At 44.8% G+C, this 19,123-nt stretch overlaps 1 protein-coding gene across 4 annotated transcripts in view; it reads left to right on the top strand.

Annotated features, from left to right (window-relative positions):
- The window catches only part of pds5a (PDS5 cohesin associated factor A), a 326,590-nt gene that overhangs the window by 296,496 nt on the left and 10,971 nt on the right, over positions 1-19,123 (top strand). For all 4 annotated transcript variants that reach the window (XM_072496600.1, XM_072496598.1, XM_072496601.1 and 1 more), the window contains exons 30-31: positions 4,629-4,768; positions 15,892-16,009. In XM_072496600.1, the coding sequence (XP_072352701.1) occupies positions 4,629-4,768; positions 15,892-16,009 (258 nt within the window). The remainder of the gene's footprint in view (positions 1-4,628; positions 4,769-15,891; positions 16,010-19,123) is intronic.

The raw sequence follows: 19,123 nt of genomic DNA, 5'->3' as shown, positions 1-19,123 counted from the left end.
ATTAGCTTGGAGGGACTCAAAGCCCCCGAACTCGGAGACCTGGTTAACCGACATGGTGAGCTTTCTCGGCCTGGAGAAGACTAATTTCGCCTTGAGCGGGTCAGTGTTCGGGTTTACCAGGAGGTGGCAACCATTCATTGGCTTCTTTGCAGAGAATTAATCGTCAGCAGGGAAGGGGGGGGGGGGGGGGTAGCGTGGAATAGGGGGTTAAATAGGCGAGTCTTGGAGGGACGGGTGTCGGTGTTTGCACAATGTTTATTGTTCTTTGTACACTGTTTTATACTGTTGTTTGTCATGCCAAAAAATACCTCATTAAAATTGTTTGTTTAAAAAAAATAATACTTTGCACACGTTCTCTCATGCTCTCCTTGCCACCCCCATGGTCTCCTGACTTTCAGATCCATGACCCCATATTGCATCAAGCACAGATTCAGTTTCCATGTATGGGGAGTTTGTGCAAAGTATTTGGAAAAAGAACAGAACACCTTGGATTTTACACCAATCTGAAAGAACAGATATCCATTTTGTGGTGGCAAGGTTGCTGACATTTCAATTCCACTGTAACTTTTTTAAATGGGAATAATTTGTTGGTTCTTTGTCCCAGTGCCAAGCAGTCATGGAACTGAACCACTGTTGGGTGTTGGAGCTGCAAGTTTCCCACCCAATGCTGTTTGTTCTAGTTTTGGTAGCAGAGTGTTGTGCTCAGACAAACAGCATGAGTTTGATACAGAGTTACTGATGGTCTTGACCTGGAACTGTTCAAAAGTGCTAAACCTCCCTGCAGTTCAGGATCCAAGACAGGCTTGCAGGTAGTTTCCAAAATATATCAATTTAAACCAAAATTACACAATAGCTTCCAACTTTATTTTTGTGTTTTTAAAGTGACTAAAAGGATATTTTAGTCAAATATGTTCAAAGCAGATTTTTGATACAGGAGGATGTCGAGGGTTATGGGGCAGGCACGAAAGTGGAATTGATGCAAAGATCAGATCAGCCATGATCTCATTAAAAGGTGCAGCGGGTGTGAGGGTCAGAATGGCCTTCTGTTCCTATATATTATATTTTTATGGCAGAGCTTCTGTCTCAATGCCAGTATGATATCTCCGTATCTCTTGATTCCATTAGAAACCAAAATCTATCTATCTATCTGCTTTGAATTAACTCAGTGACGGAACATCCACAGCTTTCTGGGGTAAAGAATTCCAAAGATTCATAAATCAGTGAAAGAAAATTCTCCACTCAGTCGTAAATGGTCACCCACTTACCCTGAGGCTGTGCCCTCCTGTTTCAGATTTTCAACTTGGGGGAAGTAACCTTCCAGTGTCAAAGATAGCAGAATTTCTTCCCTAGAGGACATTGGCCAACCAGATGGATTTGTACCTCAAGTGATGATAGCTGTCATGATCTCCATTACTGGGATTATCTTTATCTTCCAGAATGACTAATTGAATTTCGATGCCACCAGCTGTCCTTGGATTTCATTGAATTTACAGTGCAGAAGGAGGCCATTCGGCCCATCGAGTCTGCACCGGCTCTTGGAAAGAGCGCCCTACCCAACCGCACACCTCCACCCTATCCCCATAACCCAGTAACCCCACCCAACATGAAGGGCAATTTTGGGCACTAAGGGCAATTTAGCATGGCCAACCCGTCTTTGGATTGTGGGAGGAAACCGGAGCACCCGGAGGAAACCCACGCACACACTGGGAAAACGTGCAAACTCCGCACAGACAGTGACCCAAGCTGGGAATCGAACCTGTGACCCTAGAGCTGTGAAGCAATTGTGCTAATCACTATGCTACCGTGCTGCCCATCCTGGTGGGATATGAACCCATGTCCCCAGTGTCTCAGCCTAGGCCTCTGGATTTCTAAACAAACCCCTCTACATTGCCATGACTCCACCATCTCCTCAGAAATTATGTTGCAATTAGATCACTTCTCATTCTTCTAAATTTCAGAATATTGACGTAATTTGCTCAGCGTTTCATCGTGGAACAATCTTCTTTCATGCCAGAACCATTGTAATGGCCTTCATAGTGCCATCTTCAATGTGTGCATTCTTCCTGACCTTTTTAAATTTTTCCAATTAAGGGGCAAATTAATGTGGCCAATCCACCTACCCTGTGCATCTTTGGGTTGTGGGGCTGAAACCCATGCAGACACAGAGAGAATGCAAACTCCACACAGATAGTGACCCGGGCCTGGCATGGAACCCGGGTCCTCAACGCTGTGAGGCAGCAGTGCTAACCACTCGCCCCCGTGTCGCCCCACATCCATCCTTAGCTAGAGAGACAGAAATTGCACACAACTCCACATGTGGCCTAAACAAACCCCTCTACAATTGTAACAAGATTCCTTATTCTTGTACTCCCATCCCCTCGCAATAAAGGACAACATGCCATTTGCCTTTCTAATTGCTTGCTGTATCTACATGCTAAATTTGTATTTCTTGTACAAGTATAAGTACACTGAAGCCCTCTGAGCATCAACATTTTGAAGTCTCATGCGTTTTGTTAAAATAACATCAACATTTAGAAGTCTCATGGCGTTTAAAACATGCTTTTCACTCGGTGATAAAATTCACCGTTGCCCATATTATAATCCGTCTGCCACCGTATTTCCCTCCCACTTAACCTGTTTTTAAATCTCTTGGCATCCCCTTCATAGCTTACATTTCTCCACCCAGCTTTGTATCATCAGCAAACTGAAGACAGACTCTCAACATTTGTTCAACATCTCTGCCATATCCTTGTTTCCCCAAGATAATTTCTGGAGCTGGTTCAGCACAGTGGGCTAAATAGCTGGCTTGCAATGCAGAACAATGCCAGCAGCGCGGGTTCAAGTTCCGTACCGGCCTCCCGGAACAGGCGCCGGAATGTGGTGACTAGGGGATGTTCACAGTAACTTAATTGAAGCCTACTTGTGACAAGCGATTATTATTGTAATAATTTCTCCTGTCTCTGCCCCTAAGGGACAAATATTTACTTTAGCTTTTCCCTTTTCAAATGATTATAGAAGCTTTTACAATTTAAAAAAAAAAAAAATATTCCTGGCTAGTTTAATGCAAGAATAGATGTGTACGACCACTGGCGATATTATTGCTGAGTAAGCCAGACCCCTGAGCGAAGTCTGCCTCACTGATCATGAACCCCTGAGCTCAGAAGCATAGCAACACCTTTAGAATGTTAAAAGTTAAAAGATTTATTTTACTGCCTGCTCCCGTAACCCTTGACTCCTTGCAGATCAAAAATCTGTCTAACTCATGAATCGTTTCAAAATGACCCAGCCTTCACTGTTCTCTGGGGAGAGAATTCCAAAGATTAATGATCCTCTGAGAGAAAAAATAACTCCCCACATCTGTCTTAAATGGGAGACACTTTATTCTGAAGCTGTGCCCCCAGTTCTAAATTTCCCCCAACGAGAAGAAATATCCTCTCAGCACCCACTGTCAAGTGCCTTGTGTGTTTCAGTAAGATTACCTCTCACTTTCCTAAGCGCCAATGAGTTTTGACCCAACCTGGTGCACCTTTCCTCCAAAGACACCCCTTTATTCCAGGAATCAAACGAGTTAACCTTCTTTGAACTGCCTCCAATGCAATATATTGCTGCTGAAATATATATTGGTTTTTGCAAGGGAGAACAAAACTGTCCGTCATACCTTAAGCATGGATCTCACCAAAGCCCTTCACAGTTGTAACAAGACTTCCCTAATTTTATACTCCTTTGCATTAAAGACCAATGATGCATTTGCTTTCCTGATTGCTTGCTGTTCTTTCTTGAATCGCAAAAAGTCATGCATGAGGACATTCCGATCCCTCTTTACCACAGCATTCTGCAGTCTCTCTCCATTTAAATAATCTGCTTTTCCATTCTTCCTACCAAAGCGGACAACCTCATATTTTCATAGGAAACCTTAATGAGTGCCCTGCAATTTGGGGATCTGTTAAGTTTTAGAGTGCAATATAATTTTGAACTCGTGTGTTGTGATATCACTCATGATAAAATGAACTGAAGAGGTGTGATGTGATAGATTTATGTGGATTTGAGTGCGTAATATTTTATTTGTTGCTTGGTTTGCTATGATACTTTGGAAATAATATCAGTTAATGAAAATGCTTCATGGTGAAACATGTAATGTACATTTTTAAAAACAAAACTATACTATGAAGTTCGCCTCATTGTTATTACAATGTTCCTCTTTTATACCAAGAGATGGTGTTTAGATCATATATATTGATATTTGTTGCCACTTTCATTGGTTGCAAATACATGTTCTCCTTTTTGGAATAAGAGCTTCCAATGCCTCCTTACTCAGGCAATATGACTGGCATTTTCAAACCTTGTTCTATCACAATACAGGTTGTCATGTGCATTGCTTTGCAACTACCCATTTGCAGTAGCCTGTTAAAATTTGATCTCAATGTTTTTGGAAAAGCACTAGCTGGAGAATGTTCCAGATAATTATTTCAACAATTCTTTTTGTTAAAAAGAATTTTGGCTGTACTTGTGATATCTGAAGAAATCCAATGGATGATAAACCCTAGCTTCTACAACATGCAAAAAAGGCATTGGTCTATTGAAAGTTTAATTTTTATGTTGACTTACACATATGGTATCATTATTCTCAGCCCAAGCCAGCGACTGTATTGGGTGCAGTAAACAAACCTTTGTCAGCTGCTGGTAGAAGACCACAAGACAGAACTACAGAGACAGGAAGTAATATAAGTGGAAATTCAGACCCCAGCTCGCCAGCTGCAAACAGGGGAAGGTAAGGCTTTACCCTACTTTGTATGATAAAAGATTTGCCTGCGTGTTAAATTACTGAATGTTTGATTCTCTTGTGCTAGAGATTCCACGGACTGAGAAAATATGAACATAAGCAAAATAATACTTTTATTAGTTAATGAGATGGCATGTTGCTGCAAAGCAAGCATTTGTTGCCCATCCCCAATTGGCAGTGGAAAGATGGTGGCGCCCCCTCCTTGTGCCACTGAAGTCCATACAGTGTAAATACATTCATAGTGCTGTTAGAAATGGAGTTTTGGGGAGGAAGGTTGGAGGGAAGGAGAGGAGGGGGTAGAAATGAATGCAAGGCCCCTTATTGATGGGGGAGGGGGAAGGGGGGAAGCTGGAGGGGGGAAGCTGGGGGGCGGGGAGGAGAAGCTGGTGGGGGGGAAGAAAAATAAGAAAAAAAAAGAAATGGAGTTTTGGGTTTTGACCCAGCGACAGGGAAGGAACAGCAATATAGTTTCAAGTCCGAGTAGTGTGTGGTTTGCAGACAATTTGCAGATGGTGGTGTTCAATGGCATCGCTGCTCTTGTCCTTCCAGGTGATAAGAAGTCATGGTTTTGGAAGATGCTGACAAATGAGCCTTGATGGGTTGCTGCAGTACAGCTTGTAGATGGTATACATTGCTGCCACTGAGCACTGGTGGTGGATATGGATGCCAATCAAGTGGACTGTCCTGTCATGAATGGAGTTGAGCTTCTTGAATATTGTTGGAGCTGTACTCATCAAGTCAAGTGAGGAGTATTCCATCACACTCCAGACTTGTGGATATTAGATTGGCTTTGAGGATTCAGGAGGTGAGCTATTCTCCATCGAGTTCTCTGTTTCTGACGTGCTCTTACAGCCACAGTATTTATATGGCTGGTCCAGTTCAGTTTCTGGTCAATGGTAAACTTCCGTGGTGTTGATGGTGGGGGATTTAGCGATGGTAATGCTGTTGAATGTTGAGGAAAGATGGTAAGATTCCCCTTTTTGCAGTATGCTATTGCCTGGCACTTGTTTGGCACAAATGTCGCTTGCAATTTGTCAGCCCAAACCTTTTTAAAAATATTTTCATTGGAGTTTTAACATTTTTCTCAAAAATTACTGAGCAGAACAAAACCAACATATCAGAAATTACAACAGTAACAGTAACCCCAGTAACAGAAATATTGGCATTTCATTATTTACATTGGTGTGTATATAGAACACAGAAAAAATATGCTATTTACAGTAACCGATAAATATAACAGTACACTGATCATCAAATAGCGAAGATGGGAAAAAGTGAAATAGGAGACAAATGACAGGCTATTGAGTTATTATGCAACTTTGGTGTCTCTACTAAAGGCATGAGTGACCTGTGAGCAATTTACGTTCTGTTGATTCGCTATGTTGCAGGACTGGACAGTTGACCTTCTCTTGAGTCCCCTTTTGTTTCCTGGCTCAACCTGCCATTCCTCTGGTTCCCTAGCCTTTTATGTGTTGGAGGGACCTGTGCCCTTCAGAATGTCAAGCCTATTTCCCTTCTTCTCTACGGGGTGGGTGCCCCCTCTCCCCCCCCACCCCAAAAAAAAAGATGTTCCACCAGCAAGCACGTCTTTTGGGACTTGTGGGAGGAACCGGAGCACCCGGAGGGAACTCTCGCAGATACGGGGAGAATGTGCAGACTCCGCAAGACAAAAGCTAAGCCAGGAATTGAACCCGGGTCCTGGGCGCTGTAAGGGGTTCGAGTCCCGAAAGATGTGCTTGTTAGGTGAATTGGACATTCTGAATTCTTCCTCAGTGTACCCGAACAGGCGCGGCATTGTGGCAACTAGGGGATTTTCACAGTAACTTCATTGCAGTGTTAATGTAAGCATACTTGTGACACTAATAAACATTATTATTGTAATAATTATTATTAACTTATGGTTCTTTCAGATGGGGGCCTCCACAGACATCGTAATGAATTTGAAGTGGCACCTGAACTGGTTCCAGGTCCTTAATGTGGCTACTACCACCGGGCTCCTGGAGTATGTTTGTGGGGGACCATGAGTGAGGCGGTGGCTAGTGCCCAGAGAGACATTGCCAGACAGGAGCCCTGTCTGAATTTGAACCCATTCCACCTCGAGCCCTCCTAGCCATTCCCTCACCCTCTCTGTGTTTGCCACCCAGTGGTACAATAGGAGGTTCAGCGGGCCAGGCCTCTCGCGTATCTGCCTCTCTGAAGGATAGCTTTCTGTATCTTGAGATTCTTCTCCGCAGACACAGGGAGAATGTGCAAACTCAGCGTGGGTGACAGGGCCCCCTTCGACAGTGAGTCTTTCAACATCTCTCGCTTGTACAGGGCCAGTGCTGCCGCAAACTTTTTGTAAAAGTCTGCCAGGAACCCTTCCAGTCCCCGTGCCTTCCCTGACTGCATAGAGTTAATGCACTCCATGATCTCATCCAGCCCCAGCGGTGCTTCCAGCTCCTGTCTCATGTCTTCCCCCACAACTGGTATCTCCAGTCCGTCGAGGAACTGGGAACTCAGAGGTGACAGGTCCCGGTAGAAGTTTGGATAGGCCCTGTTGATCTCGTTCGGGGCCGCGACCAGCCTGTTCCTGTCCCTAACGTGCGCAATTTCCCTTGAGGCAGCCTGATTCCTTAGTTGGTGTGTCAGGGGGCAGCTGGCCTTGTCTCCATGCTCTTAGAAGGCCCCTATGACTGGCAGAGCTGGTGGACTGCATTTCCAGTGGAAAGCAGGTCGAATTCCATCTGTACCTTTTTCCTCTCCACCAGTTCACGGTTGGGACCGTGGAGTACTGCCGAGCCACTTCAATTATGGGGTCGATCAGCCACTGCCTGACTGCCCTTTCTTTCCTGTCCCTAAAGGCCTCTTAGCTCTCTCTCGCCTCCTCTTTCTCTCCCCCCCCCCCCCCCCCCGATCACCACCTTCTGTGCCTCCCAGAACGTGGTGGGTGAGACCTATCTCCCCTGATTGCAGGTCATCTAATCGTCGATGGCTTGTGATGTTTTTTCACAGAACGCCTTATTAGAGAGGGGCGCTGGCCCCTCACGTCCATGTAGTGCTGAGTGTGGTCGGAGATTATTGTAACGGAGTATTCAGCCCCCCTACCCTAGAAGCGCCATTTACCCTACTGTACAAAGTCTATGCAGGACTATGCCTTGTGCAATTGGGAGAGGAAGCAGAACACCTTCTCCCTCAGGTATTTGAACCTCCATGTGTCAACCCCCTGCTCCATAAAGGCATTTAGCCCCTGTGCCATTCATTTTTTCCTATTAAGGGGCAATTTAGCGTGGCCTATCCACCTAGCCTGCACATCTTTGGGTTGTGGGGGCGAAACACACGCAGACATGGAGTAAATGTGCAAACTCCACACGGAAAGTGACCCAGAGCCGGGATCAAACCTGGGACTTCGGCGCCATGAGGCAGCAGTGCTAACCACTGTGCTGTGCCACCGTGCTGCCATTCTTGTGCCATTCCTAATATTGCTTCCCTAGGACTCCCTTGTTTGCTAGTATGGTAACCCTCTTACCCTTGTGTCAAAGCACACGTGGAACAATACAGATCTTCTTTACCTGCAGTCGGCCCTTCTCTTAAGTTGCTTCTCTTGTTGGAAGGCTACTTCCACCCTCAGGCAGTTGAGATGGGTAAGGACTCTGGATCTTTTCACCAGCCCATTGAGGCCCCTTGCGTTCCACGTAACTATCCTAATGGAGGGGTTCTCCTCCTCTCCCTCCCCCCCACCCCCCCCCCCCCCCGCCCGTGAGATCAGCCATGCACCCTGTGCGTCTGACCTTGTTTGCCTGGGCCAGCTCTTGCTCCCGGGCCATTTAAGGTGGCCACCGTCACCCTCTTTTCCGTCGTCTCCATATGCAACCTGATACAACCAACACTCTACCTCCCCTCTTGCTCCTCCCCTCTCCCTTTTCCCCAATCCTTAGTCTTTCTGCTCTTCCCTATCCTCCTGTTTCCTTGCCTATAGCCCCTTGCCCACCTTGCGTTGTTGCTCCCCCGCCACTCCATCCCTCCCGAGTGGTACGTTAAGGCCGCTCCCTTCCCTTTACTTCCATATGGCAGCTTTGTTCGCCGGTGTATCAGCGCGCTCTCTCTCCCCCCCCCCCCCCCCCCCACCCCCCCACCCAAAGGATCAAGGTTCATTTTTTACAACCCCACCTGATTCTCTTCCATCCCCACTATCCTGTGCACAGTTGCCCCTGTCCCTTCTGGATCATTAATGACAGCGTTTAGGCCATTGTCCTTTGCTGTTGCTAATCAAATTTGTTCTTCTGAACCTGTTGGCCGCCTCCAGGGAATCGAAGGAATACATCTTGCCCTGGTTGGTGACCCATTGTCTGGCGGGGAAGAGCACACCGTTGCCTCTTGGGCCCCAAGCCGTCACTCTACTCTGCTTGTTGCCTCCTTTAAGGGGGTGTTCGTGGTCTCTACTGCTGCCAAGAGGTCCACCTTCATTGCTGCCCTATGCCTCTGGAGCTCGGTGATGATAAACTCCATCATCTTTTCCATCATCACCTGAGTCTGCACTGACAATTCCGGCTCCGTGTTGCCAGGAGGGCTTCCCTGCTCCGAGGTTGATGTTTTCATCTCCCTGCTTTTATAATAATAATAATCTTTATTGTCACAAGTAGGCTTACATTATAATGAAGTTCCTGTGAAAAGCCCCTAGTCGCCACATTACGACGCCTGTCCGTGTACACAGAGAATTCAGAATGTCCAAATTACCTAACAGCACGTCTTTCCAGACCTGTGGGAGGAAACCGGAGCACCCAGAGGAAACCCACGCAGACATGGGGAGAACGTGCATACTCCGCACAGACAGTGACCCAGCCGGGCGAATCGAACCTGGTACTGTGGTGCTGTGAAGCCACAGTGCTAACCACTGTGCTACTGTGCTGGCTTTACGGCTGGATTGCTCATTTTTCAGCATTGTAGCTGACTTCACGGTAAATGGGAGGTTAGTTTGGGGGATTTTTCGCCCTTTGGGTGCTCGTTTGGTCCAGTTAAAAGGCCTAAACCAGAGGTCCTGGACAAGAGCCACCTTTTGTGCGACGGCTTACTCATGGCTGCCACCGGAAGTCCGTTAGGCCAAACCAGAATGCTGGACAGATCTTGCTGCATCTGGCCATGTTTTTTACGGTATCTGACAAGTTGCAAATGGAACCAGACACTGCAATCATCAGTGATCTTCTAATCATATGATGAATGAAAAATCATTGATGTGGCAGCTGGAGATGGTTGGGCATCATATAGCATTACCTTGAAAGTCTCCAGTGATGTTCTGGGTTTGAGATAGTTGACCTCCAACAACCACAAACCTCTTGCTCTAGGTTTGAATCAATCAGTGGAGCTTTCTCCCGTGGAGACCTATCTTCCTGATTCCCATTGATTCAATTTTGCTAGACTTGTCAAATGCTGCCTTAATGTCACTAAAGGCAGTCACTCCCACCTTGCCTCTGGCAGCTTTTTTGTCCACGTTTGGACCAAAACTGCAATGAGATCCTCTGGTGTGTTTCCATATTGTCAAATCGATGCCTGTGATGTGGCTGCACTGGAACAGCTTAGCTAAGGGCTAGATCCAGATCATAACTCTCCAGTGCAGCCGCTGAGATATTGTCTGTGTCCATAGCCTTCACTGTATCCAGTGCTTTCAATCATTTCTTAATATATCACGTGGAATGAATTGAATTGGTAGAAGACTGCCATCTTTGATGGTGGGGACCTCCGGAGGAGAAAAAAGATGGATCCATCCTAACAGCATTTCTGGCTGCAGATGGTTGCAATTAAGTAGTCTTGTCTTCTGGACTGCTGTTCTGAGCTTATTTACCACTGAGTCTGGGGATATTTGAAGAGCCGACTCCTCCAATTCAACGTTTAAATGCCCCAACCATTCATGAGAGGATGTGGTAGGACTGCAGAGCTTCTGCCTGATTCATTGGTTGTGGATTCAAGTTGCTCTTTCTGTAGCATGCTGCTTCCTCTGTTGAGTATGCAAGTGATCCCAGGTTGTTGCCTCATTTTTAAGTATGCCTGGTGTTGCTCCTGGCATGTTCTCCTGCACCCCTCATTGAACCAGTGTAATCCCCTGAGTTGATCGTAATGGTAGAGTGACATAAATGCCAGATATTAAGTGAGATTAATACCAAATTGTGGTTGTAAACAATTCTGTAGCTGCTTTTTGATTAATTAGATGTGTTCTCAATCTATCTAATTTATTGCACTGGCAGTGCTGAACAACACCATGGAGGGAGTCCTCAATCTGATGCACAATGTCTCTGCAGTGGTCACCTCTACCAATACTGTCATCTCTATCTGTGAGAGGTAGATTAGTAAGGATTAGGTGAAATAGGTTCTTCCCTCTGTTGTTTATTCTTGCACCCCCGTTGTAGGAGCAGAGAGGCAGATGTGCCCTTCATGACCTGGCCAGCTTAGTCAGTCGTTGTTATCCAACCACTCTTGGTGATGGACATTGAAGTTAAAATAAATGGAGTACATTCCGTGACCTCACTCCCCTTCATGCTTCTTCTAAGTGGTGTTCAATATGGTAAATTACTCATTCGCCAGCTATGGGAAGACAGCAGGTGGTAATTAGTAGGAGGTTTCCTTGCCTATGCTTGATGTGATGCCACAAGGACTCCCAGGGCCACTCCCTCCCAAATGTATACCATTGTATTGCAAACTCTCAGGGGTCTGTCCTGCTGGTGGGAAAGGGCATAGCATAGGATGTACTAAGAGTAAAAGGGTGGCTAAGAGTAATGAGCCTCTGTGTGACAGATGCAGGTAATATAATTGGAAATCAGGAAAGGCAGACTAAACTGCTTTGTATCGGCCTTAAGGTACCAGACTTGCAAGGAAAAATAAAAATAAATCATGGGAGGAACAAACTAGATTTGATGTAAGCATTGTTTAAAATGAATGGTAATGGCGAACCTATTAAAAATAGATAAAACTGATTAACTGGTGAGGAAATTGGATGTTAGTCATGATCTTCCAAACGTTTAGGAATTTGTCCCTTTGGATTGGAAAATTGCCCATACCACTCTATTATTTAAGGGAAAGTGAGATAAATTAGGAAATTATTGGCTTATCAGTACCCGAACAGGTGGCGGAATGTGGCGACTAGGGACATTTCACAGTAACTTCATTGCAGTGTTAATGTAAGTCTACTTAATAATAATAACATAATCGCTTGTTGTCACAAGTAGGCTTCAATGAAGTTACTGTGAAAAGTCCCTCGTTGCCACATTCCGGCGCCTGTTCGGGGAGGCTGGTAAAGGAATTGAACCATGCTGCTGGCATTGTTCTGCATTGCAAGCCAGCTAATTAGCCCACTGTGCTAAACCAGCCCCTACTTGTGACAATAAAAAGATTATTATTATAATGCCAGTTGAGGGAAAGTTGGTAGAATCTATTATTAGGTTCAGTGAGACTGAGCATTTGGACAAATATGAGAGAGAGCCAGCATGGATTTGTAAAAGGCAAGTCTTGCCTAATGAATTGGTTGAACTTTTTTGAGAAGCTAACTTTGGTGATGGATAAGAGTGGTGCCTCTGGATATTACTTGATGAAGAACCAGAAGGCATTTGTCAAGGTTCTACACAATACTTTTTTTTAAATGACAGCGCATAGACTGGGACCCAACCTGCTGTCTTCGTTAAGGAACTGATTAGGAGATGGAGGACAAATAGTAGAGATAATGATTATGTACTCGATTTGGCAGAACGTGACTCGTGTTATTTCCCCAGTGTTCTATGTCTGGTTTTTCACTATTTATAATTGGATGAAGGGATGAATAAAGAATGTATAGAGATAGATCGCAGAAAGAAATAGATAATAGAAATCGTGCAATCAGGAGTCTACATGGGAACAAAAAGTTGCAAAAGGGCATTGATAGATTGTGCGTGGGTAAAACTGTGGCAGATGAATTCAGTGTTGGAGAATCTAAGGTTATACACCTTCGACAAAGAAAGATATATCCAAGTATTGTCTAAATGCAATAAACTGAGAACAATGGAGGGGCAAGGAAATGTAAAAGTATAGCAATCACAAAGCTGGTGGATGGGTAGAAAAAGTAATATTTTTGAAAATTAGCCTTTATCTCAAAGATTCTGGAATACAAAGGAGTGGAAATTATCTTTCAGCTGTACAGAACTCCAATTAGATCCCATCAATATTTTCAAACGTCATTCAATAGATGCCACACAAAGGATGTTGCACAAGATGAGGGCTCTTGTATTGGGTAAAATATTGGCATGGATATAAGATTGATTAAAGGACAGAAAACAGACCGTCTGAATAAATGAGTACATTTCAGTTTGGCAAGTTCTTAGTGTGGGTGGTAATTGATGCCAAGGTCTCAGCTATTTTCAATCTATGTTCATGGCTTATATGAAGATACCGAGTTTGTTTGTTTTGTATCTTCACACTTTATTTTCTTTGGGGGATGATGGGGAAGTGTTGGAAGGGTTAGAAGGAAAATAGGAAGAGTTTTTTTCAATATATAAAAGGTAAGAGAGAGACAAAAATAGACATTGGCCCACTGGAAAATATGGCTGGAGAAATAATAATAGGAAACAAAGAAATGGCAGACGAACTGAATAGTTACTTTGCATCAGTCTTCACGGTGGAAGACACCAGGGGGCAGAGATGAGTGCAGTGACCATTACTGAGGAGAAGGTTCTGGGGAAACTGAAAGGTCTGAAGGTGGATAAGTCACCTGGACCGGATGGACTACACCCCAGGGTCCTAAAAGAGATAGCTGGGGAAATTGTGGAGGCATTAGTGATGATCTTTCAGGAATCACTGGAGGCAGGAAGGGTCCCAGAGGACTGGAAAGTGACTAATGTAACACCACTGTTTAAGAAGGGAGGGAGGCAGAAGATGGGAAATTATAAGCTGGTTAGCGAGTGTTATGGACCAGGGTTTAGAAAACTCCAAAGTGTATCATGGAGTTCACCTGACCCACAACTTTTAATAGATTTTGGTTATGGGGAGCACAAGGACCCACTTTACAGGCGTGATGCAACAGAGATCTAAACGTATTTTTAAACAAAAACTATGTTTATTCTATGAATGCAGTTAACATTTTATAAACACAGTTTACAGTTTATCAACTACAAACACTGAAATTTTCCCAAATACAATATTCTATAGGAAACCCTAGTAACTTTCCTAACAAAATCCTTCACCCCAAAACACATTTTAACAAAGACAGCAGGTTTAAATTCTCTACAGAAACAGGTATTACTTTGAAATCATCAATGAGCTGAAGATATTCTTTACTTTTAGAGAGAAAGATCAATACACATCTGCTTGGTTTACATGCAGCTCTCCAACTGAAAGCGAAACTAAACACAGAGCCAAAACCAGCTTTCAGCACAAAATGAAAGTAAAAAGCAGAGCAGAGCCCAGCTCCACCCACACACTGACACCACTGCAGCTGTTTGATAAACACCCATTTCTTAAAGGTACATCCACCTGACAGGAGGTAACAAGGAAGTTAGACAAAAGAGAACTAGTGGACGTGATTTATTTAGATTTCCAAAAGGCCTTTGACAAGGTGCCGATTAGGAGATTGTTAAATAAGTTAAAAGCTCCTGGTGTTAAGGATAAGATCCTGGCATGGATAGAGAATTGGCTGACTGGCAGAAGGCAGAGAGTGGGGATAAAGGGGTCTTTTTCAGGATGGGAGCCGGTGACTAGTGGTATGCCTCAGGGGTCTGTGCTGGGACCACAACTTTTCACAATACACATTAATGATCAGGAAGAAGGAACTGAAGGCACTGTTGGTAAGTTTGCAGATGATACAAAAATCTGGCGAGGGACAGGTAGTATTGAGGAAGCAAGGGGGCTGCAGAAGAATTTGGACAAGCTCGGGGAGCAGGCAATGAAGTGGCAAATTAAATACAATGTGGGAAAGTGAGAGGTTATACACTTTGGAAGGAGGAATTTAGGCATAGACTATTTTCCAAATGGGGAAATGCTTAGGAAATCAGAAGCACTAAGGGACTTGGGAGTCCTTGTTCACGATTCTCTTCAGGTTAATGTGCAGGTTCAGTTGGCAGTTAAGAAGGCAAATGCAATGTTAGCATTCATGTCAAGAGGGCTAGAATACAAAACCAGGGATGTACTTCTGAAGCTGTGTAAGGCTCTGATCAGACCCCATTTGGAGTATTGTGAGCGGTTTTGGGCCCTGTGTCTAAGGAAGGATGTGCTGGCCTTGGAAAGGATCCAGAGGAGGTCCACAAGAATGATCCCTGGAATGAAGAACTTGTCGTATGAGAAACGGTTGAGGACTCTGGGTCTGTACTCGTTGGAGTTTAGAAGGATGAGGGGAGATCTTATTGAAACTTACAAGATACTGCGAGGCCTGGATAGAGTGGACGTGGAAAGGATGTTTCCACTTGTAGGAAAAACTAGAACCAGAGGACACCATCTCAGCCTAAAGGGACGATCCTTTAAAACAGAGATGAGGAGGAATTTCTTCAGCCAAAGGGTGGTGAATCTGTGGAACTCTTTGCCGCAGAAGGCTGTGGCGGCCAATTCACTGAGTGTCGTTAAGACAGAGATAGATCGGTTCTTGATTAATAAGGGGATCAGGGGTGATGGGACGAAGGCAAGAGAATGGGGATGAGAAATTATCAGCCATGAATGAATGGCGGAGCAGACTCGATGGGCCGAGTGGCCTAATTCTTCTCCTATGTCTTATGGTCTTATTATCAATCTGTTGAACTGCACAATAAACTGTGGCCAACGAGACCTGGAATGAGACTTGAACCTGAAGCTTCTGGTTCAGATGTAGGTGCACTACCTACTGAGCCAATGACCTACCAAGGAGGGAGGATACTTCCCATCAGTTCCAAAGAAGAGTCATATCGACTCAAAACATTGGCTCTGTTTCTCTCTCCACTGATCCTGCCAGCACTTTGTTTTTATTTCCGATTTCCAGCATCCGCAACATTTTACTTTTATATTTTAATATTGCTAATTCCGTTTGAAAGTATGTTTATGGTGACATTTGCTGAGCGACCAATTGAATGAAAAAAATCCTACATTCACTTTGGTATACTGCTAATGACTTCAGAAGAAATCTTAGCATATTTGTTTACTTTGTATCACAGGGAACCAAATTCAGAAGTTCCTGAAACCGAAGTTAGTGAGAATGAGGAAAATCCAGTAATATTACTTACAGTTGTACCAGCGAAAACGGAGAAGAAAGATGAACCAGTCAGAAACAAGGTGCAGTATATACGGTATTTGGATCCTGAACTCCAAGGGTCAGTGTAGCATATCCTGACCTTAGAAGAGAAAATTTCTCTTGGAGGGGACAGGAAATAAATTTCATATAAAATGCACTTTTCTCTTATTTACTCCTCCCCCTCGCTGCTGCCTCTGTCCCCCACAAAAATATAAAATATCTCCTAGCTAAGAAGGAAAAATGACTGCTGTGCTGGTTTGAAGCAGAGTTGTGGAGTCCATATACTTCAGTCTTGCAGTTTGAAAAGAAAACAGAGAGCCTTTATGACCAATTACCATTTCTAATGAACAGAAATTGACAGCCAGGACCAAGCAGCCATAATTTCAGCTCACTAAATCTGATCTTGGGGCTCTTTCATTGCCCTAGTCATTATGTCGCAGAAGGTGGCTATATAGCCCATCAAGTCCATGTCAGTTCTCTGCAGAGGGATCCGGTCAGCCCCATTCCCTGCTCTATCCATGCCGCCCTGCAAGTTTATTTCCTTCAAACGCCCATCCAACTTTCTTTTGAAATCATTTGTCATATCTGCTTCCACCACCCTGATAAACAGCATATTAAAAAATCCTTCTCCGCAATCCCACATCTGCCCAAAATCTTAAATCTATTTCATAGTTTCCGAACCATTAGCTTTTCTTTGTCTACCTCATCTGAACCTGTCGTCATTTTGTACATCACTATCAAATATTTCCTCAATCTCCCAAGGATACCAACATCAGCTTTCTCCAAGTTAACTTTGTAGCTAAAATCCTCCATTCCTGGAAGCATTCTGGTAAATCTCTCTGCACCCTCTGAAGGATCCTCACATCCTTCCTCAAGTATGGTGACCAGAACTGGATGCTGCTTTGCTAACTGCTCTCGATATGCCCACCTTCAAAGATCCATGCACATGAATTTCTGAACACCTTTGTCCCTGAACACTCTTTAGAACTGTGTTATTGATTGCTCAGTCCCTTTTGCCAAAATACATCCCCTCACAATTTTCTGCATCACCCTTACTGTTTGCCAGACCCTCAAGTTTGGTATCATAGGCAAATTTTGACATTTATTCTGTACTCCGATATCTAGTAATTTGTATACATTTCTTTAAAAATCCGTAGTCCTGAACTTTGGGAACACCTCTGTCTATCATGCTCCTGTCCAAAAAAGCAAACAACTTGCTGTTTTCTGTTCTTAAACGATTTTCTCATTCAAATCAACACTTTTGTTTCCAATTAAGATGCAATTTAGCGTGACCAATCCACCTACCCTACACATCCTTTGGGTTGTCGGGGTGAGACCCACGCAGATACGGGGAGAATGTGCAAACTCTACACGGGCAGTGACCCAGGGCCGGGATCGAACCGGGTCCTCAGTGCTGTGAGGCAGCAGTGCTAACCACTGCGCCACTGGTGCCACCCATTTAAGCCAACACTGACCATCTTATTCCATCAACCTCGACTTTGTTAACCAGCCTTTAATGTAGTGCATGTCAAATGCTTTCTTAAAATCCATGCAGACAACATCCTTTGCTTTCTGTTCATCAATCTCCTCTGTCATGTTATCAAAAATATTCAGTTAGATTAGTCAAAGCAAACATGATCTGGCGTTTACAATCCATCCTAGCTCACAATTAACTCAAATGTCTCCAGGTGCCTGTTGACTTGTTTTTCTCCTGATGTTTCTTTTATAAAACAATATATTCATCTTCACGACATTTTCCATTCATATGCAAAAGACAGGAAACATTAATCTTCATACATGTGCCACAATACAAAAACTCCTCCCCACCGCATGCCCCACTTTATCATTATCATGTAAAACAAAGATAAGCCATAATAAAACCCTCCAAACTGACATCTACTACTCCTTAAAGATGGCGACGAACAACCACCTCGAGAAGAACTCCCCTTCTGACCCCTTAATGGCAAATTTTATCTTTGCCAAATGTAGGATTTATGCCAGGCCACTCGCCCATCCTGCAGCTTTGGGGGGCTCCACCCAGCAAGATCTGCCTCCTGGCTATCAGGGAGGCAAAGGCAAACACATCATCCTCTCTCCCCACCTGCACTCCCGGATCCTCCAACACCCCGAACATCGCTACCCAAGAACTCGGGGCCACCTTCACCCACAAAATCTCCGACATAACCCCTGAAAAAGCCTCCCAAAACTCCACCAACTTCGGTGGAAGGACTCAAACACCCCGTTCACCTTACTGGCTCAGTGACCACCCTGAATCCCTTATCTGTCCAATCTCACTCGCCACCGCCTGTCAACTCAACTGGTGCACGAGCAGCCTACTGACCTTCTCCCCAAGCCATAACGTAAAACATCCCTCTAACCCAGCGTATCTGCCCCACCTCCTTCCCCACAGACAAAATAAGCTCCGGAACCTTTGCCAACACCCTCTTAATAAAATCCACATCGTCCCAATTGGGGACATAGATATTCACCAGCACCACGGGCACCCCCTCTAATCTCCCACTCACCATACCATATCTGCCCTCTGAGTCCCCCACTATGCTATTCACTGATAAAGCCACGCTCTTATTAATTAACATCGCAGTTCCCAGTGCTTTCTTTCCCCCCCCCCCCCCCCAAGTCCCCAACCTTTCCTCAGCATACATAGTGTGATGTGTCTCCTGCATAAAAATTACATCTGCCTTCGACCTCTTGACATGAGCGGAAACGCAGGGCCTCTTGATCGGTCCATTCAGACCCCTCAGGTTTCATGACACCAATCTGGTCGGGGGGGATGGGATCTACACCCACAGTCGTCGTCCCCCGTCTCCCTGATCAGCCATACACAATTTTCAATGGACTCCCCTTGTCTCGCCTGCCACCCGGGTCACCCCAAGATCGCCATCCGCCTCCAACCACCACCTCCAAAAAAGAAGCCTTCGACGTCAGCCACTCTCTGACACCTCCCCACCCCCAAAAAAAAGGAAGCCCCACCTCAACCCCTCCACCATAACCCACCAAACTCTTTTTCCCTCTCCCCCCCCACCCCCCAACTTTGCTTCCGTTAACTAGCATATCTACTAGCATGATGTCCCCCACTAAGGCAAAGGACATGCTTTGTTTATAACGTAGCCCCCTTATTCCCTTGCCCCACCTTA

The sequence above is a fragment of the Scyliorhinus torazame genome, chromosome 3, assembly GCF_047496885.1.
Source record: "Scyliorhinus torazame isolate Kashiwa2021f chromosome 3, sScyTor2.1, whole genome shotgun sequence".
Classification (NCBI taxonomy): Eukaryota; Metazoa; Chordata; class Chondrichthyes; order Carcharhiniformes; family Scyliorhinidae; genus Scyliorhinus; species Scyliorhinus torazame.
This window is presented reverse-complemented; position numbering and strand designations above follow the sequence as displayed.